The 17,984-nt window shown below is 41.2% G+C and overlaps 1 protein-coding gene across 1 annotated transcript in view; it reads right to left on the reverse strand.

Moving 5' to 3' along the window:
• Positions 1-7,652: 7,652 nt before the first annotated feature.
• The window catches only part of PKD1L1 (polycystin 1 like 1, transient receptor potential channel interacting), a 901,078-nt gene continuing 890,746 nt past the window's right edge, over positions 7,653-17,984 (reverse strand). Inside the window, exons 63-65 of the mRNA XM_073549827.1 lie at positions 9,777-9,956; positions 9,500-9,567; positions 7,653-8,585 (exon numbers count right to left, since the gene is read on the reverse strand). Coding sequence (XP_073405928.1) covers positions 7,871-8,585; positions 9,500-9,567; positions 9,777-9,956 — 963 coding nt within the window. The 3' untranslated portion in view covers positions 7,653-7,870. The remainder of the gene's footprint in view (positions 8,586-9,499; positions 9,568-9,776; positions 9,957-17,984) is intronic.

Genomic DNA, 17,984 nt, shown 5'->3' on the forward strand with positions numbered 1-17,984 from the left:
TGGGGTTTCAGATTGGGATTTAATACAGCCAACTCCCTTTATCCCTGCTGGTGATTTTCTTCCTGTGTCCCCGGAGGTCTGATGTCTCCAGCTCTGTCCCTGCATGTTCAGCTAAGTGGTTCATTTGCTATTCTCTTTGCATTTGATCTGGTTTTGTCTATCTCTGTTTTGAGTCAGCCAGCTCTGGCTGGGGCTGAACTGAATTATCGCCCATATGTTACTGCTTGTGCCAGTTTGTTTTGTCCCCTGTTAGATTGGTCTCTTTTTGTTCTGCTTTCAGAATATACCAGAGTGCTGATATAGTGGCGCAAAGTCATGCGACTTCAGTGTTTTTGTGCATCAGACATGTTGGACTTTTTGCAGGGTTTTTTGCATGATTGCAGATAATGTCTTTCCTTTCCTGTCCTGTCTAATCAGTGTGGGCCCCATCATTTGTTCAGTCTATTTTCCTGCCTACGTTTGTGTTTTCATCTTGTCTCGCCGACAATATGTTTGGGGGCTATCTATTCCTTTGGGGTCTGCTCTGGGGCTGTTTAGATTTCCCCTTTCTTGCTTTAGGCTTAGTTAGCTCTCCAGCTGTGCCGAGGCATCTAGGATCATCGTAGGTACGCTCCACGGCTACTGCTAGTTGTGTGGATAGGATCAGGGGTCTGCAATCCGCTTAGATACCAACCTCTCTGGTTTTCTGTGGCTTAGCCTGGGCCTGCTCTCCTCCTTGGTGACCCATTCGTAACATCTATTGTTACCTTGTCAGGTATCATAAAGAGTGATTTGAGGATGGTGTGTTTTTACCATAATCATTTCACTCTTTGTGACACAAGGCCAGGGGATTCTAGATATACCTTGTAATTAACCACATCCTCTATTCAGTGTGTGGTGAATAAACTGAAGAGATGATGGAGAAAATGCACATCATAACTACAGTACCCTTGCCTCGTATCATAACTATCACACCTGGGCAGGTTACTATACCTATGAGTTGTCATCTGCAGAGTCGCTTCAGTCTGCATTATTGCACACAGACTGTAGCAATGCTGGAGTTTAACTCATGTGTATTCACCTGCCGAGGTGTGATAGCTTCACCATTACACCAGGCCTGGGGATTGTAGAAGTTGTATAAACTTTATCATCTCTCCAATCTGCGTTCATACTCAAGCCACAATGGTGATCCTACAAATAATATTTATACTCACATGGTCAGGTGTCATAAAGGGTGCTAGTGCATCCCCAAATCACTATTTGTAACATCAGACCATAATAGTTGTATATCTCCACCGTCGCTGCAAATTGAACACAAACTGGAGAGATGATAAAGGTCATACAACTTGTGTGTATGTAGTTACCTGGTCTGGAGTCCTAGTAAAGTCATGATGCACAAAACACAGCATCCAGAATTCACTGGAACACCTGGGCAGGTGATTATTGTATAGCAGTGTATAAAAACAGAGTGCACTCGGTACAGGTATCAAAACAGGTTTTTTATTAACATACACACAAGAAAACAATTTTACACCATTTGATCTTGCCATTCCACAGTCCTACATCAGAGATAAAGTAGGCCGCAAATTGGTCACTCATTTGGCCAACTTCATCTGATGACCTGAGAGGGTGCTGAGTGAATTCAGGCAATGACTTTGCAGCTGGTTCATCGAGTTCAAAGTTAGGGTGCTCTTTAGCCATCACAAAATTGTGAAGAACCACACAGGCTTTCACAACCTCATCCACTGTTTCCAGTTTAAGATTAATGGCTGTGCCGAGAATGTGCCATCTGCAGAAAAGAATACCAAAAGCACACTCTACAGTTCTTCAGGCCCTGGTCAGTCTGTAATTAAATATTTTTTGGGTTTGGTCCAAGTCCCGGCTGGAGTAGGGTTTCAGCAGGTTTTGGCACATTTGAAAGGCCTCATCCCCAACCATTACAAATGGCTGTGGCGGACCTTTGGTGTGGGGAAGAAGCCGTGGCATGGGGAAATCGAAATGGTTGCCATACAACCTCCGGCCCATGTCCGAGTTCTTAAAAGCCTGGGAGTTATTCCCACGGCCAAATGCCCCAATGTCCACTGCAACAAAAATACAGTCTGCATCCAAAATGGCCATGAGTACTGTAGAAAAGTACTTTTTGTAGCTATAGTACTCTGATCCACTTCTTTTGGTTTGATTATCAGGATTTGTTTCCCATCCACCGCTCCCAGACAGTTGGGGAAATTGCAGACTGTCCAGAATTTTTGAGCAATATCTATCCACTTTTCCACGGTGGGCAGGGGCATACATTCTGGACAGGGAATGTCCCACAAAGCCCAGCAGGTGTCTGCAACTATTCCTGACAAGGTGGATATTCCAAGCCGATACTGGAAGTGGAGTGAAGATAGGGTCTCTCCAGTAGCCAGGAATCTGCCAAACAGAGAAAGAACAAAAATTAATATTTATGTCTAGGGTTTTTTAAAACAATAAAACAAAAAAATATTAGTGCCAGGCATAAAAATAATTCTGCTGGCTTTTGTTTACTACATGGCAGAACAATAATTCTGCAGGCTTTGGAATAGTACATGGCAGAACAAAAAAAATTATGCAGGCATTGATTTGTAAATATTACGTACTGTAATGTGACGAGGAGCAATTCCTCAGGAGGAATTGCACAACGGAGCTGTGTGTCCTGTCACGGATGGCTTCTTGAACACGAGCAAGCAAATCCATGAAACTTTCTTGGGACATCCAGGTATAGTCACTAAATTTCTCTGGGTTTCCCTGGAGCTCGCTGTAGAGGGTGTGGTACGCTCCACGGCTCTCCTGGAGTTCAATAATCGGATGTATCCACAAATGCCGCTGCTGCTGTCTTCGCTGTCTCTCTCTCTCCCTTTGTTGCTGGCAAGCAAATGCAAAAGTGTGAGCCAGCGCGATGTCCAGATCCAAGTTGAAGCGAAAACTCTTCCAGCGCAGATCCATATTCACAAAGGAACAAATTCTGAAGAATTCAGCTGTAAACAGGGTATATATAAAGAATTCCCATGACACACGCTCCATTAGTGGAGTCTGTTTCAAGAATTTTTCAAGGATTTTCCTCCTGTGAAATGTGACACCTAAAGAACGCATGCTCATATAAAACGCAAATGCATGCAAAAAGGCATGAAAACGCATACAAACGCTGCGTTTTTTTGTCATCATGCGCCCGCTGATGCGTCAAAAAATCGCAGCGTTTACATGCATTTGCAAGCGTTTTTTGCTTGCATTTTATGTGCGCACGAAATGCTGTGCAAAACTGCACAAATGTGAAAGTAGCCTAAGAAAAGAGTATGGGAGTACAAAATGAATAATGTGAAGTGGATCTTCCTGTGGCCATCCAGTACGTGGCTTCAAAAGCTTATTGGGGTGCATGTAACTTTGGGGCAGGCCAGGCATTGCATTCAATACAACATTTTTTCAGGAAGCCCTCCTGTACCTCTCGTGAAAGGGGTATTGGAGTGCGTCGTAATTCTTGGCAGCCCTTCCACTCACTGCATAGGCAATAACAGTATAGGATACCCACTGTTTAATAATGGCCCTTTAAGAATAATAATGCAGCCTGATGGCCCTATAAAAATAGGCTTTGTGACTTTAAGAGTCCCTCCTTCATAAATGAAACAAGATGTGTCAGCTTATGTGTTACAAACCACATGGCCAGCTAGGGTTGTTAAATATTACAAAGACATTTCCCACTGAATTCATTTGTATTGGTTGAAAGCAATGCTAAAGTTGAAAAACGCATCAAATACGCTGCGTGTGAACATAGCCCAAGTGGTGTAGGAACATTTTTAGTTTGGGTTAATTATTTTGCCTTATATACATTCATTAATCTGGAAAGGATGTTCCTTTACATATTTCCCAGCAAAATCCATTTTGCTTTTGTTTTTTTATGTTTTTTGGTGCGCCTGTAAAAATGGTGTGAAACTCTGACAACATTGTTTACAGCTGTGACCTAGGAGTCGGAAATGCTTCCAGGGGCAGTTGCCATGAAGTTCCTGTGTCATTTGAGTAGTGTTTCCATCATTTTCTGATGTTTTTAGACCGTGACAGGACTCCCGGGGGGAGTCTCCCATAGACTTACATTGGGTTTGTTGTTCTGTCCGAGTACCCGAGTATTCCAATTTACTCGACCCGAGCAACAAGCACCCGAGCATTTTAGTGCTCGCTCATCTCTAATCACAACCAATCGAAAATTTCCAAAATATCACTTGACAAAAACAATTAAAAATACAACCATGCTGCCATGTGTTTTTAATTGATTTTGTCAAATTTTCGATTGGTTGTGATTTATTTAAAACCATGTCCTTTTCCTAAAAATGTAGCTTTGAGAAAAAACACCTAGCGTTTTTGAAATGCGTAAGCTGCTATACTTGACCATATGAGCAATCCTGTTTTTATCTGTGAACTAATAAATTTTGTAATTTTTTGGTAGCTGGTTTACCCCCTTTTTTTGGATTTGTTGCACATATACTACATGGATTCCGTACTTCCTCACACCACAGGCTGCAGCAGGTGAGCTGTTTTGTAAAATTTATAAGGCAGCTTTATTCTTCAGGGCAGTACGATTACAGAGATACCTCACTTATTTTTTTTATGTTTTAACACTTATACACAATAAAAACTATTTTATAGAAAAAATAATGATTTTTGCATCGCTTTATTCTGAGAGCTATAACCTTTTTATTTTTTGGCTAATGGAGCTGCATTACAGCTTTATTTTTGCGGGACAAGTTGACATTTTCAGTGGTACCATTTTTATTTACATTTGTCTTTTTGATTGCATTTTATTCCACTTTTTGTTCGGTGGTATAATGATAAAGCATAGTCTTTTGCGTCATTTTTTTAAAATGGTGGTCACTAAAGGGGTTAACTAGAAGGATAGTTTTATACCAAATACGTGTACTTTTATTGGTTTTTGCTTTTTTTTCATAATTTATGGGTACAATATATTTTTATTCTTTTATTTTGTGATTTTTAAAAAATAATATTTTTGCAACTTTTTTTTAAACTTTTTTACTTATTCCCAATATAGGGCTTTCACTATCTGCAGTCTGATCGCAGTTATGAGGCATAGCAATGCAAGTGCGTTGCTATACATTATAGCCTGTCTATTCTGCTGACATAAGTTAGATCATGCACTAACTTCCTAGTGCCTGGTGATCCGGATGTCATCATGACGACATCGGGTCACCGTGGAAATGATCGGATTATCGCGGGGTCTCTGATCCAAGGGCATGGGGCAGACTTTCCTCTGCCTGGTCGCTAAATGGCAGGATCATCTGACATTTGGTGGCGATTGCCGGCGCACAGCCACCTGTTTGTGGGCGATCACTTTGACATACATGCACTGCAAATGTACAAATGTCAGGAATGAGTTAAAGGGAATCTGTCAGCAGGTTTTTGCTACCTAATGTTTCAACAGCATAATGTAAGAACAGGGACCCTTATTCCTGTGATTACAGCAGCTTTCTATGTACAGGGTGGGCTATTTTATATGGATACACCTAAGAGTGGGAGAAGAGGGTTTCAATGACAATCCAACACAATGGGCAGCACTTTGAACACATTTTATAAGTGGTCATAAACTTCTAAATAACTCATGAAAGAATAGAGTTACGTTAAAACCAAGCACACCATTGTTTTTCTTGTTAAATTCTCAATAAGTCTGATGTGTCACATGGCCCTCTTTCCATTGGAAAAAATAAAGTTGGATCCAAAATGGCCAACTTCAACTACTTTGTATGGCTACACCTAAGAGTGGGAGAAGAGGGTTTCACTGACAATCCAACACAATGGGCAGCACTTTGAACACATTTTATAAGTGGTCATAAACTTCTAAATAACTCATGAGAGAATAGAGTTATGTTAAAACCAAGCACACCATTGTTTTTCTTGTTAAATTCTCAATAAGTTTGATGTGTCACCTGACCCTCTTTCCATTGGAAAAAATAAAGTTGGATTCAAAATGGCCAACTTCAAAATGGCCGCCATGGTCACCGCCCATCTTGAAAAGTTCCCCCCTTCCCATATACTAATGTGCCACAAACAGGAAGTTGATATCACCAACCATTCACATTTTATTTAGGTGTATCCACATAAATGGCCCACCCTGCATATACATATAGCATGATGGTCCCAGTTCCCCCCATATATATAGTATGATGGGCCCAGTTCCCTCCATTTATATAGTATGATGGCCCCAGCTCTCCCCACATAGAAAGTAGGATGGCCCTAGTCCCCTCCATATGTAGTATGATGGCCCCCGCTCCTCCATATATATATGATAGTCCCAGTTTCCCCCATATATATAGTAGGATAGCCCAGTTCCCTATATATATATATATATATATATATATATATAGTATGTTGGCCCCTGTTCCCCCAAATACATAATATGTTGGTCCCTGTCACCCCCGTATATATAGTATGATGGCTCCACAGTCATAAAACATAATGAAGTTTATACTCATCTCATTTTGATTCCTGGCACCACAGCCTCTGTCTTCTCTTCTGGCCTGCAGAGAGGTGCAAGACAATGAGATTGCACAGACTGTGAGAGCACGCTAAGGTCTCAGAATCCGTGTCGGTCTACGGCTTATGAGACAGACTGATGCATGCAGTCGTGTTTGCTGTCTGCTGCATCACAGTACAGCACAGCAGACATGGCCACGCGCAGTTTGCTGTATGCAGATATCAGGCGACCGCAGCACGCCTATGTCAGCTGCTGACCTCTGACTGGCCGGCGGCGGGCATAGGTATTGCTGTGTAAACAATCTCTACTTGGCAATATGTTTCAATTGAATATGCATCTAAGCACGCATATTCATCTGAAATTAAATGCTGTAGTCGGCGGCTCCCTATACTGGGCAGAGATCGCTATGGGGTCTACAGTGCCTGTGTGTCGCATGAAGAAGCCTCAGGGGCCATGTGGCCTGTGGGCCACGTGTTTAAGACCCCTGCTCTACAGTGTTACAGCCTTTGAGATATTTGTAGACAGCTATTAAGTTTCCTCTCAGTCTTCTCTAATGCAAGCTAAACATTTCCAAATCCTCTAATGGTTCCCCGTAGGACATACTTTTCAGTCCACTCACCATCCTGGTAGCTCTTCTCTGAACTTGCTACAGTTTGTCAATGTCTTTTTTAAAATGTGGAGCCCAGAACTGGACACAGTATTCCAGATGAGGCCTGACTAAAGCAGAGTAAAGAGGGATAATTACTTAATGTGAACTAGACTCTATGCTTCTCTTAATACATTCTAGAACTAGTTGCCCGTTTTGCTGCTGCATCACACTGTTGACTCATGTGCAGTCTGTGATCTATTAGTATACCCAAGTTTTTTCACACGTGCTGTTGCGTAGTCATATTCCTCCCATTCAGTATATCCCTTTTCCTTTTTCCTGCCCAGAAGTAGTACTTTACATTTCTCCCTGTTAAAAACCATTCTGTTAATTGCTGCCCACAGTTCCAGTTTGTTTAGAACCTTTTGAATGCTCTCTCTTCTCTAGTATTAGCTATCCCTCCTAGCTTTGTGTCATCAGCAAATTTAATCAGTTTACCCTCACTTCCTTCACCTTAATCATTGATAAAAATATCAAACAACACAGAGCACAATATAGCACACACTAATTAAAAAGTGTTCTTCATGAACAATCTATATGCAAGTATTTTATTTTGATATCATGTTCTAAAGACAGATAAATAGATCACCAGGATACAAAGAATAAGATTAAAAAATACCAGGAAATACAAAATAATCTTGTTATTCAGTATGTATAGCTCACTTTACCAGCTGTATGCAGAGTTACATTTCAACAGTATCACAAACAAGACTGAAATACACCAGATGAAATTCATATTGAATGTTCCCACACTACCAACATTGTTTTACAGAACAAGGAATCCCACTGGCATTTGTTTTAAGAGAAGTTTTATCATCCCTCTGGATCACTGCATTTTTAGTCAGGTTCTGCTGAGGTGTATGTGACAATGTTTCCATGTATGTCTGGTTACTTTCCTTCACATTTACGATATCACAAAAACTTTGGTGGAAAATATTGCTCTGTGGTTTTTGGGAGTCTTTTTCAGTGCTAAGGTCATCAGACACTATGTTTTCATGTTCATCAGTTCTCCAGAAAGCTGTAGCACTGCTCTGTAGAGGTTCAATCACTGCAGTATGCGAGCGCCTTAGAGGTCTGCGGTTTCTGTTTAGTGCATTGCCTGAAGAGCAGCGAGTGCTACTATCTGCTTTATTATATTCAGGGTCGATAGCATTTTCACCTGGGAGCATAAAGAAAACAGGAGCAAAAATAGCTTTCTCATCACTTGGGCTTGGCAAATACTTTGAAGCATACCCATGTTGAGCAACAGCTAAGCAATGTTTGTTATTTCCATCTGAGACCCCATGTTCACTTTCAGTTCGAAGAATGCATTGCTTATTATCTAATGCACAATTAAGGGTATCTTCAGAATTGCTGGACTTTGACAGCGCATAGTCTGGAATACTGTAACCATTTCTGTAGGCGCTCTCCAACGCTTCTTGATTTTGCAGACAGTTTTGATTTTTAAAAGGTGCATCTGAACAAGCACTAAAAGAAAAAACATAATATTATTAGAAATGTATCAACCTTCAAAGATCCAATATTAACTATACTTGATGTATTTCTAATAGAACCAGCCAAGAGATACAAGACATGCTAATTTGTGTTTGAATGTATTACAACCCACATCATGGCTACATGCAATGCTTACAAGGTCAAACCTTTCCAACAATCATGCAACATGCTCAAATTATATGAACGAAATCTATAAACTGATATATAGCATATATTAGTCAACTCCATCATAAACAGTGTGATAGGATACCAGAGAGGTACTATAAAGGCCCCGTTACACACAACGAAGTCCCAGCGATCGCACCAACGATCCGACATGGATGGGATCGCTGGGACATAGTTAGGCTGATCACTGGTAATCTGTCACAAAGACAGCCCCTCCAGCAATCAGGACCAGCGAGCAAGCTGGTATCTAGGGTAAACAGCGGGTATCCAAGAGCCGCGTGGCTCTTAGTTACCCGCTGTTTACCCTAGATACCAGCGTGCAGCTTCGTTGATCATTGGTCTCCTGCTGCCAGACGCAGCGATGTGTGCAGGCCAGCGGGAGACCAACAATCAAAAAATGGCCCAGGATGATCCTGCCCAATCAGCGATACCCGGCGGGGGGGGGCAGGTCACTGATGGATGTCACACACAGCAAGATCACTGGAGAGATCGCTGATGTGTCACAAAATGAGCAATCTCGCTAGCGACCTCGCTGTGTGTGACGGGGCTTTAAGACTATAAGATGAGTTATAGTCCATCAGCATTACCCTGATACACCATTATCTGGGATTATTATAATCTTATATGACAAGTTGGTGCAGTATATAATTAGGAATATCAATGTAAAAGTTTTATTTTGCGAATAAAGCACTATGATATAAAATAGTAGTGAAATCTTTTACCAATGTAATTCACTTTGCATTGTAATGGGGTTCACTTTAAGTTTTTCTTCCAGAGTATAATCTTCAGCCTTGAAAAATATAATTTAAAACATTTAATAATACCTTTATGTTTTAGCGTATTATCTTTTTATGTTACACAAGTCTAAAACTCAGTCGGAATAATCACTGAGGACCCTGAACTGAGTACCCCGTATATTGGTATTTACAAATGGGTTCCTAAATCAAACAACCGATGTAAATGGTACACTGGTAGACTATGTACTAAATTATATTTTACCTCTGTCATTGTTTGCTTAAACGAAAAATCCGAGCTGGAGTTAAGATGATTCATGTCTCCCTCTTCTTCTGTGTAACATTGCGACTTTGCTGGAAGGGAGTGATGGAGGCTATTTGATATAGCATTAAGTCGAAACATAAGCTCATCTATCAAGTCCTCAAATTCATCAAAGTAGTAATTCTGTCAGTAGCAGAAGAAAATGAAAGTAGGAGCAATATCATTCTGATTAACATTGTACGAAAACTCTAGAACCAAATTGAAAGAGATTCCAAAAAAGAATGATTTAGTACTGTTAATTATTATTAAATAATGCTAAATGGTAAATATGTCATTCATTTTAGTGTAAATCTTATACTGTGTATGTTTAAGATCAACCTGCAGTAATGGTATGACATAGGGGATGGTGCAGGCTCAGAAGCTGAGCCTGAACCATCAGCAGCAGGTGTCAGCTGTGTATTACCCGGTGGCTAATTAACTGTCCTTCATAAAGCTACTGAGTGAAATAGAAAAAAAAATTGTTTTATCAATACTAGAAAATCGAAGTTAAAAAAAGGGTTTTCAGGTGCTTATAGCGCTGCCCAGAGTCATCAGTGTCCAAACATGAGGCAAAAATTATTTTTAAACATTTTTAAAATGTATTGCTACGCGTTACAGATCAGGACCTGCTCCTTCATCAGACAAATACAAATATACCATTTACAATGACCCCACCCTTGGGTGTCTGCTGACAAATCAGATGTTAGGACATTCATATGATCATTAAGTAATCAATTTACATTGAATATTATTCACATTGGTTGTTACAATGTAGCATTAACCATTTCAAACAGATGTACCTGTGAAAGAAAAATACACAAGTATAACCAGAGATAATGAAAAGACATTATAAAACATCTGATCCTTTTAAAAAGAATCTATTAATCCATAAAAACTAATATAAATTAATTATTGACTGTAAGAAAAAAAAGCACTACTCCCAAGGTGCACAAGACTCCCCACAGTGTTACCCTGTATTTTATAAGCATTCATTCAAGCCATCAGGCTCGAACAGGGAAAGTTTAAAAATCCAATAGGATTCCCTATTAATCAGCCTTTGTAGATGGTTCTGCACATTTTCTGATATCTGTTATGTTGCATTCAGAAACACCTAGAAAGACTGTGTTGATGAATGCCCATGCTAATGTTGTGTCTATCTCCATTCATTCTATTGTGAGTCACTTGTGTTGTGCGACCCACGTACTGCAGCCTGCACCCTTATTCCAGCAAATATATTACAAAGCTGGAATTACAATGGACAAATTGCTTTATGGGGAAACATTCCCCTGTTGCAGCCGAGAAAAAACTCTTTTCCCCATGGCTCATCATGCTGCAACAGAGACAATTTTTTCCACTACACCAATAGGAACCTACAGTTTTCCTCCAATTGGCAGATAAGGAAGTAGAAGACAGATCTTTACATTGATGGACTCTTGTTCTGCTGGGGGCTAGAACATTTTTTTAGATTCATATTCCTTCGAAAGATAAGATTTGGATAATCAGAAATAGTGTCTTATAATACGGGAACATTTTTGAGAATTCCCCAATGTTTTGATAGGATTTCTCTGATTAATTTTTGGGATTGGATTTTTACTAATTCTGTTCTGGTGGTAACTGTTTTTTTAAAACACTCATTCTGGTCCATGAAGGTAGTGCGTTTAAAAGCATAACTAATCTTCTAGGATAATATTTTTCTAAAAATCTTTTTTCTAGAATCTTTTTTCTTTCATCAGTATTGTCAGTACAATTTTTCGTATTCTTGTTTTGTCCATATGGAATATTTGTAATCGATTTAGGATCGTGACCCCTCTTAAATTCTAGATAGCTGTTCACAGCAACACTTTTTTTAAAAAAGTTGAGGTCAAAATAGCATTGTTTTGCCCTTTAAAGATTTTTACATCAAGAAATTTGATGAAGTGAAGAAATATTGGAAGAATTTTAAACCCCAAGAGTTGTTGAGTGACTTAACAAAGGACACTGCCTCAGCCTGGGTACCTGTCCATTTAATGAATAAAGGGCCTGTTACACATAGCGATATCGCTAGCGATACCGCTAAAGCATCACCGATTTTGTGACGCAGCAGCGATATCGCTACATGTGACACTCACCTCAGTCCCTGGGCAGCTCTGTCCAGTGCTGCTATAGGCTTCTAGTTTAGCCTTTCTCACTAGAAGCCAATGGAAAGCCTAAACTAAAAATGCCTGGAATATTCCTGCGTCCCTTACATACTCTATCAGTCATGGAGAGCTCCTTTTCATCTAAGCCCTGCCTTGTGCCCAAAAAGCTGTTTACAACCACATATGGGATAATGTTGAGGTTTTTAAGAGAAAGCTACATTATTCTGAATCACAAGTGTTTACCTACTAAAGTATGTGTTAAATAATTATTTGAGCCCTCTTCATTGCTCCAAAACACTAATTTCTTTGGCGCCTGTTACACAGCCAATAAACATGGGGGGACTGTTTGTGAGTCACTGTAATGCCACAGTCATCTTGGTTGTAGCATTATTGTGATTGGCTAGCCGTCTGACATCATCAGGTATTATAAAAGGAAAGATATTTAGAAAATTAGGAAGGGGAAAGGGAAATTTGTGCTCACCAAAATAGTCCTGTAAGCCGGTCGTGCCTAGGGATCAAATGGCTGACCACCATGTGTTGCAAACATGAAGAGAGAAGGAAGATCCGGCACTGGAAGAACCTGGTGTAAGGTTCGAAACACGTCAGGCGTGGGGGTCTGTTTTCCCCTTTATGGTTTTATCATGAAATTATGTGAATAAAACTTATCGTGGATTTTATCAAGTCTCCAGTGCCGGATCTTCCTTCTCTCTTCACATTATAAAAGGAAAGGCGCCGCCTGGCATGGCATCCTGACACAGCTTTTTGACACTTCACATTGGAGAGAGAGAGCGCTTGTCTAGCCCTGTGCACAATATAACGAATCAGAGGATTGTAGTGCTTATATTGGTGCTGAAACTGAGCCATTATACTAACAGTCCTACTATTGGCTAATCGTTTGTTGCACATACAATCTACATTTAGGCTAGGGAGGGGGGGGAGAGAGAGAGCAGGGAGAGTGACAGAATCCAGTCTGTATGGCCAGAGTTCATTGCTCTCGCCATACGCATTGTTAGACGCCTCAGGGATAGACCTGTTGTAACTGTGCCTCCTACCGTGCTCCATAAAACCGAGGTTCTCCCTGTGTTCTCTGAAGAACTGATGCAGTTAGGTAGGGTCTCCCCTCGATATGGGGTTCTGTTTTTTCTGTGGTCAAAAGGCATTTCATTTGGGTCTTTCCTCCTTTATCAAAAGCACAAAAAGCCATTGGAAAACTAACTCCAAGTTGTATGGGGAATAACAAACTGGGTGTATATATAGCCTCTGCTGGTTTGCTCAGTTTTTAAGACCCGCAGAAGTCGTTATTGGTATGAAAACTGAAAAAATATCTATCCACTTGGATAGTGGGGCAAGAGCCAATATGGTGTATGCTCAATTCACAAGGGACCTTGTTCTTTCCTGTAGTACTCTGGCGAAGCCTGACTCATATTTTGCAGTTGACTTTGCACCTCTCGGCCAGGGAAATTTTACGCAAGTAGTGCATGGTGCTACCTGCATAGGAAGATCCTTTCTTGTTATATCTTGGAAGGTCTCCCTACTCCTATTGTGATGGATCTTCCCTGGTTAACTAAGCATAATCCAGTCATAGACTGGCATGATAGAGAGATAATTACTTGGAGTGATTTCTGCAAAAATAATTGCCTATGTGTTATTATCTCTAGTTTCTCCACTAAAAACATTCCATCTTTCATGTCTGATTTTGAGGAGGTGTTCTGTGAAAAGGAGTGTCAAAAACATATGTATGACTGTTCTGGGATTAGGAACATCAAAGCGGATGCTTTGTCTCGGAGTTTCCATGGGAGCCGGAGTACTGATGTCACTGTCACTATTTTACAACAAGGGGGTGGTCATCTCCACAGTGTGTTCTGAACTTGAGGGATGCTCCTGCTGGTCCTTCAGGAACATTGTTTATACCTGTACATCTGTGCCTTAAAATTTTGACAGTACATCATAACTCAGCTCTGGCTGGTCACCCAAGTAGTAAAGCGACCTTGGACCTCCTATCTCGTCGTTTTATCAGTCAAATGTTGCCTAAGGATGTAGTTGACTTTGTGTCTTCGTTTTTGGTCTGTGCATGTTCCATGAACCCGCATACTCGTCCGTCTGGGGCTCTTTTACCAGTAACCATTCCTGACTAACCATGAACTCCTTTATCCATGGATTTCATTACGGATCTTCCTTTGTCCTCTGGTGCAACTGTTATCTTAGTTGTGGTGGATGCGTTTAGTAAAATGGTGCACTTTTTTGCTTTAACTGCTCTCCCTGCTCAGGTGTTTGTCACTGAGATTGTGAAGCTTCACGGGGTTCCCTGCGATGTGGTGTCAGATCATGTGATTCCTGTTTCCAACTGGTGGGGAGTTTACGTCCTCTTCCTCTCTAAAGAGGCAAACTGCATATTACATTTCGCAGAGGAGCATTGCAGGTCGAATAAGCCTCCTTACTTTGGCATGCCAGAGCTGGTATATTACTCTCCACAAGGAGAAACGTTACAAATTAGAATTCAGTCCAAAACCTCTTACCTAGCCAAATCAGTTTTTACACTTTGGACTGATGAGGTAAAAAGACTTTGAAACACCTTGAGTGCTGTCTCTTGGCCTTCTGGCATTGCCACTTCGGTGGCTTAAGCCAGTCGCCAAAAGGTCTTACCTTTACTGTGCTTTACTTTATGGGGGATATCCCACTTGCAGTTTTCATGTACAATCCTTTTGTTTCACTGGATGACGTTTACATTATTTTTAAAGAGACATTGCATTTATGTTCAGTACTCCCACAGGGTCCTGAATGGGGAAGGGCTCTGGACCGGGAAGTACAATTTTTTGTGAGATGTGGGATAGATCCCTAAAGCCCAGGAGGCATTCCAAGCCCTGGATGACCAAGCAAAATGTCAGTGAGAGCTGCTTGTAGGATTGCTAGAGAGTAGAGATGGGCAGATACCTGAATGCTCGGGTTCGGCTGAACAGTTACAAAAAGTTTGAGTTTGGGTACCAGAACAGTACCTGGACCCAAACCCGGACCCCATTCACTCGCATGGGGGGCCCGAACATTCAGTGTTTGCCACACTGTCATCTGCATGACAGTGCGGCAAACACCGCTTCTGATCGGCGGTGAAATCATCACCGCCGGTCAGAGAGCTGCAGTTTCCAAGCTGTCTTTTGACTCTATACCAGTGTATTGAGCGAGGCCAAAAACAGTCTAGTTGGAATGTGGATCACATGCTTGCAGTGATGTGTCTGCCGCTCTCGGCACCAGAGAATCCTTGTAGCTTGCATTGCACCCAATGTGTGTATTCATAAGTCTGCAGTCACATAGACAACCCCTTTAATTTAATAATTAGAATAATTTTTGCAATATACTTTCATTAAAATTTCCCTAGTGATCATAGTCAAGCCCCCTGCTAACATCCCATTTGAATCTCCCAGCATACACTGGGGATTTGCAAACTAAATGTCTTCAGAATGGAAAAAAAAGGCAGGGAGTTTTGGTAGAGAAGAAGCAGTAGAAAGTTTTTATTCAAAGTATTTTAGAAAAGTGATTCAATTATTATATTAAAGAGATGGACATTAAAGGTGAACTTCATATTTGGTTTCGGACCACCCCTTTTACCCCTTCATGCAATGGCCATTTTTCATTTTTGTTTTTTCCTCCCCCTTCATTTGAGACATAACTTTTTTATTTTTCCATACGCATAGCCATATGAGGGCTTGTTCTTTGTGGAACGAGTTGTAAAAAAATGGGTAAAAATTTTCAAGTGCAGTAAAATTGTAAAAAAAGATTTACTTTACATTTTAATAGATCTGAGATTTCTGAATGCAGCAATATCAAATATGTATTTTTTTTAATTGTTTTATTTTCAATGGGGCAAAAGGGGGTTTGCTTTGCTGAAGTTGAGATATACTATATCTACCACATTTCCCTTATCCACTAAGTCAGTGATTCCATCATAGAAGGAAATTTGATTAGTCTGGCATGACTTGTTTGCTACAAACCCATTTCACTGATTGAGCGCCTTTGCCGGCTGCCGCAGTGTTTTTTTTGACTGGTCTCCCTGAGGTCAGTGATTGTTTCGTAATTCTATACCAGGAAAGATCTTTGAACAAATTATTAAACAACATGTATGTAAGTACTTACACACATGTTGTTTAATAATTTGTTCAAAGATCTTTCCTGGTATAGAATTACGAAATTCTCATTGACCTCAGGGAGACCAGTCAAAAAAAACACTGCGGCAGCCGGCAAAGGCGCTCAATCAGTGAAATCCTAGGTGCATTGCTCCCTGGGAAATACGAATATGCAAATAAAGTCCGTGGAGCCTCATTTAAGAGTCTCAAACACGGGACTAGCCAGATCTTCCTCCAGGGAAGGACCCAGCCAAGGAGTGGCTCCCTTCGGAAACCACCATTACCACCATATTAAGTGGCCCTTTAAGTCAATATCCAGCTCTTTACGAGTTTACAGATATGACAAGGGAAATACCAAGGCCAGGTATCCATCCACAGACAGCTGTTTCGGGGTGTTGCCCCTCATCAGTGTGGAGTAGGATTCTGGCTAGGTGGGAGCAATGCCTAGTAGACCAACATCACGAAACAATCACTGACCTCAGGGAGACCAGTCAAAGAAAACACTGCGGCAGCTGGCAAAGGCGCTCAATCAATGAAATCCTAGGTGCATTGCTCCCTGGGAAATACGAATATGCAAAAAAAGTCCGTGGAGCCTCATTTAAGAGTCTCAAACACGGGACTAGCCAGATCTTCCTCCAGGGAAGGACCCAGCCAAGGAGTGGCTCCTTTCGGAAACCACCATTACCACCATATTAAGTGGCCCTTTAAGTCAATATCCAGCTCTTTACGAGTTTACAGATATGACAAGGGAAATACCAAGGCCAGGTATCTATCGACAGACAGCTGTTTCGGGGTGTTGCCCCTCATCAGTGTGGAGGAAGAACTGGCTAGTCCTGTGTTTGAGACTCTTAAATGAGGCTCCACGGACTTTATTTGCATACTGGTATAGAATTAGGCTCACTGTCCGTAATTTCATGGTTCCATCTTCTTTACTTTTTTAAAGATAGGGACATTTGCCCTTCTCCAATGTTCTGGGACTTCTCCTGTTCTCCAGGATGTTTCAAAGATTCTGGCTAGTGGTTCTGCAATTTCCTCTGCTAACTCTTTCAGTTTCCTAGGATGCAATTCATCTGGACCAGGAGATTTAAATTCATATAAATTAGTTAAGTGTTCCCTCACCATCTCTCTGTATATAGATAGTGTGGATTATTTTATTCCTTTGATGACCTAGTGAAGATCCGTTGACTTTGCAATTGTTTCCTTAGCGAACACAGATGCAAAATAGGAATTTAAAAGTTCGGCCTTCTCAACAACACTTTTGACAAATTCACCCTTTTCATCCTGCTATAAATTCAAGAACATCTTTGACTTTTCTTTTGCTTTTATATAGCCCCAAAATCGTTTTTTACTGCTTTTGTAAGCATCATTTCATTACTCGCTTTAGCTTATCTAACGTTTGCCCTGCATTTCCTACAAACGGCATTATATTCTTCTTTAGATATGCCCCCCTCTTTCCATTTAATATACATTTTTTTTTTTTCTATTTTAACAAGTGTTTAAGTTCTGTGTTCATCCAGCCTTGTCTCTTTAAATGCTTCCAATTCTTCCTACTTTTTGTGATTGTTACCGATTGTGCAGTGAGAATTTCACTCAGCAAAATCTCTCATTCTTCTTGGACATTTCTGTTCTTTAAAACAGGGGTCCCCAACCGCCGGTCCGCGGCCCAGCACCGGGCCGCTGCAGTGCCCTTGCCGGTACGCGGACACAAGGGGAGCCAGGGGCGGTCAGTGGCATAGCGGGGGCTGGGGCGGCGCGCAGCAATTCTTAGATTGCTCTCAAGTGTAGCGGCGGCCAGGGAGCGATCAAAGTAGCTCCGCTGCCTGCAAGAGGGAATAGCAGGAGCGGAGCTGCAAGGACCCGTCCAGCTTCCTGCCCGCCGCCCGCGCTTCATGTCTCTGACTGACACAGAGAGGAGCGCGGCCGCTGCTGTGTCAGAGCGA

Source organism: Dendrobates tinctorius, unplaced genomic scaffold (genome assembly GCF_039654945.1).
Source record: "Dendrobates tinctorius isolate UK_male_01 unplaced genomic scaffold, ASM3965494v1 ptg000162l, whole genome shotgun sequence".
Lineage (NCBI taxonomy): Eukaryota > Metazoa > Chordata > Amphibia > Anura > Dendrobatidae > Dendrobates > Dendrobates tinctorius.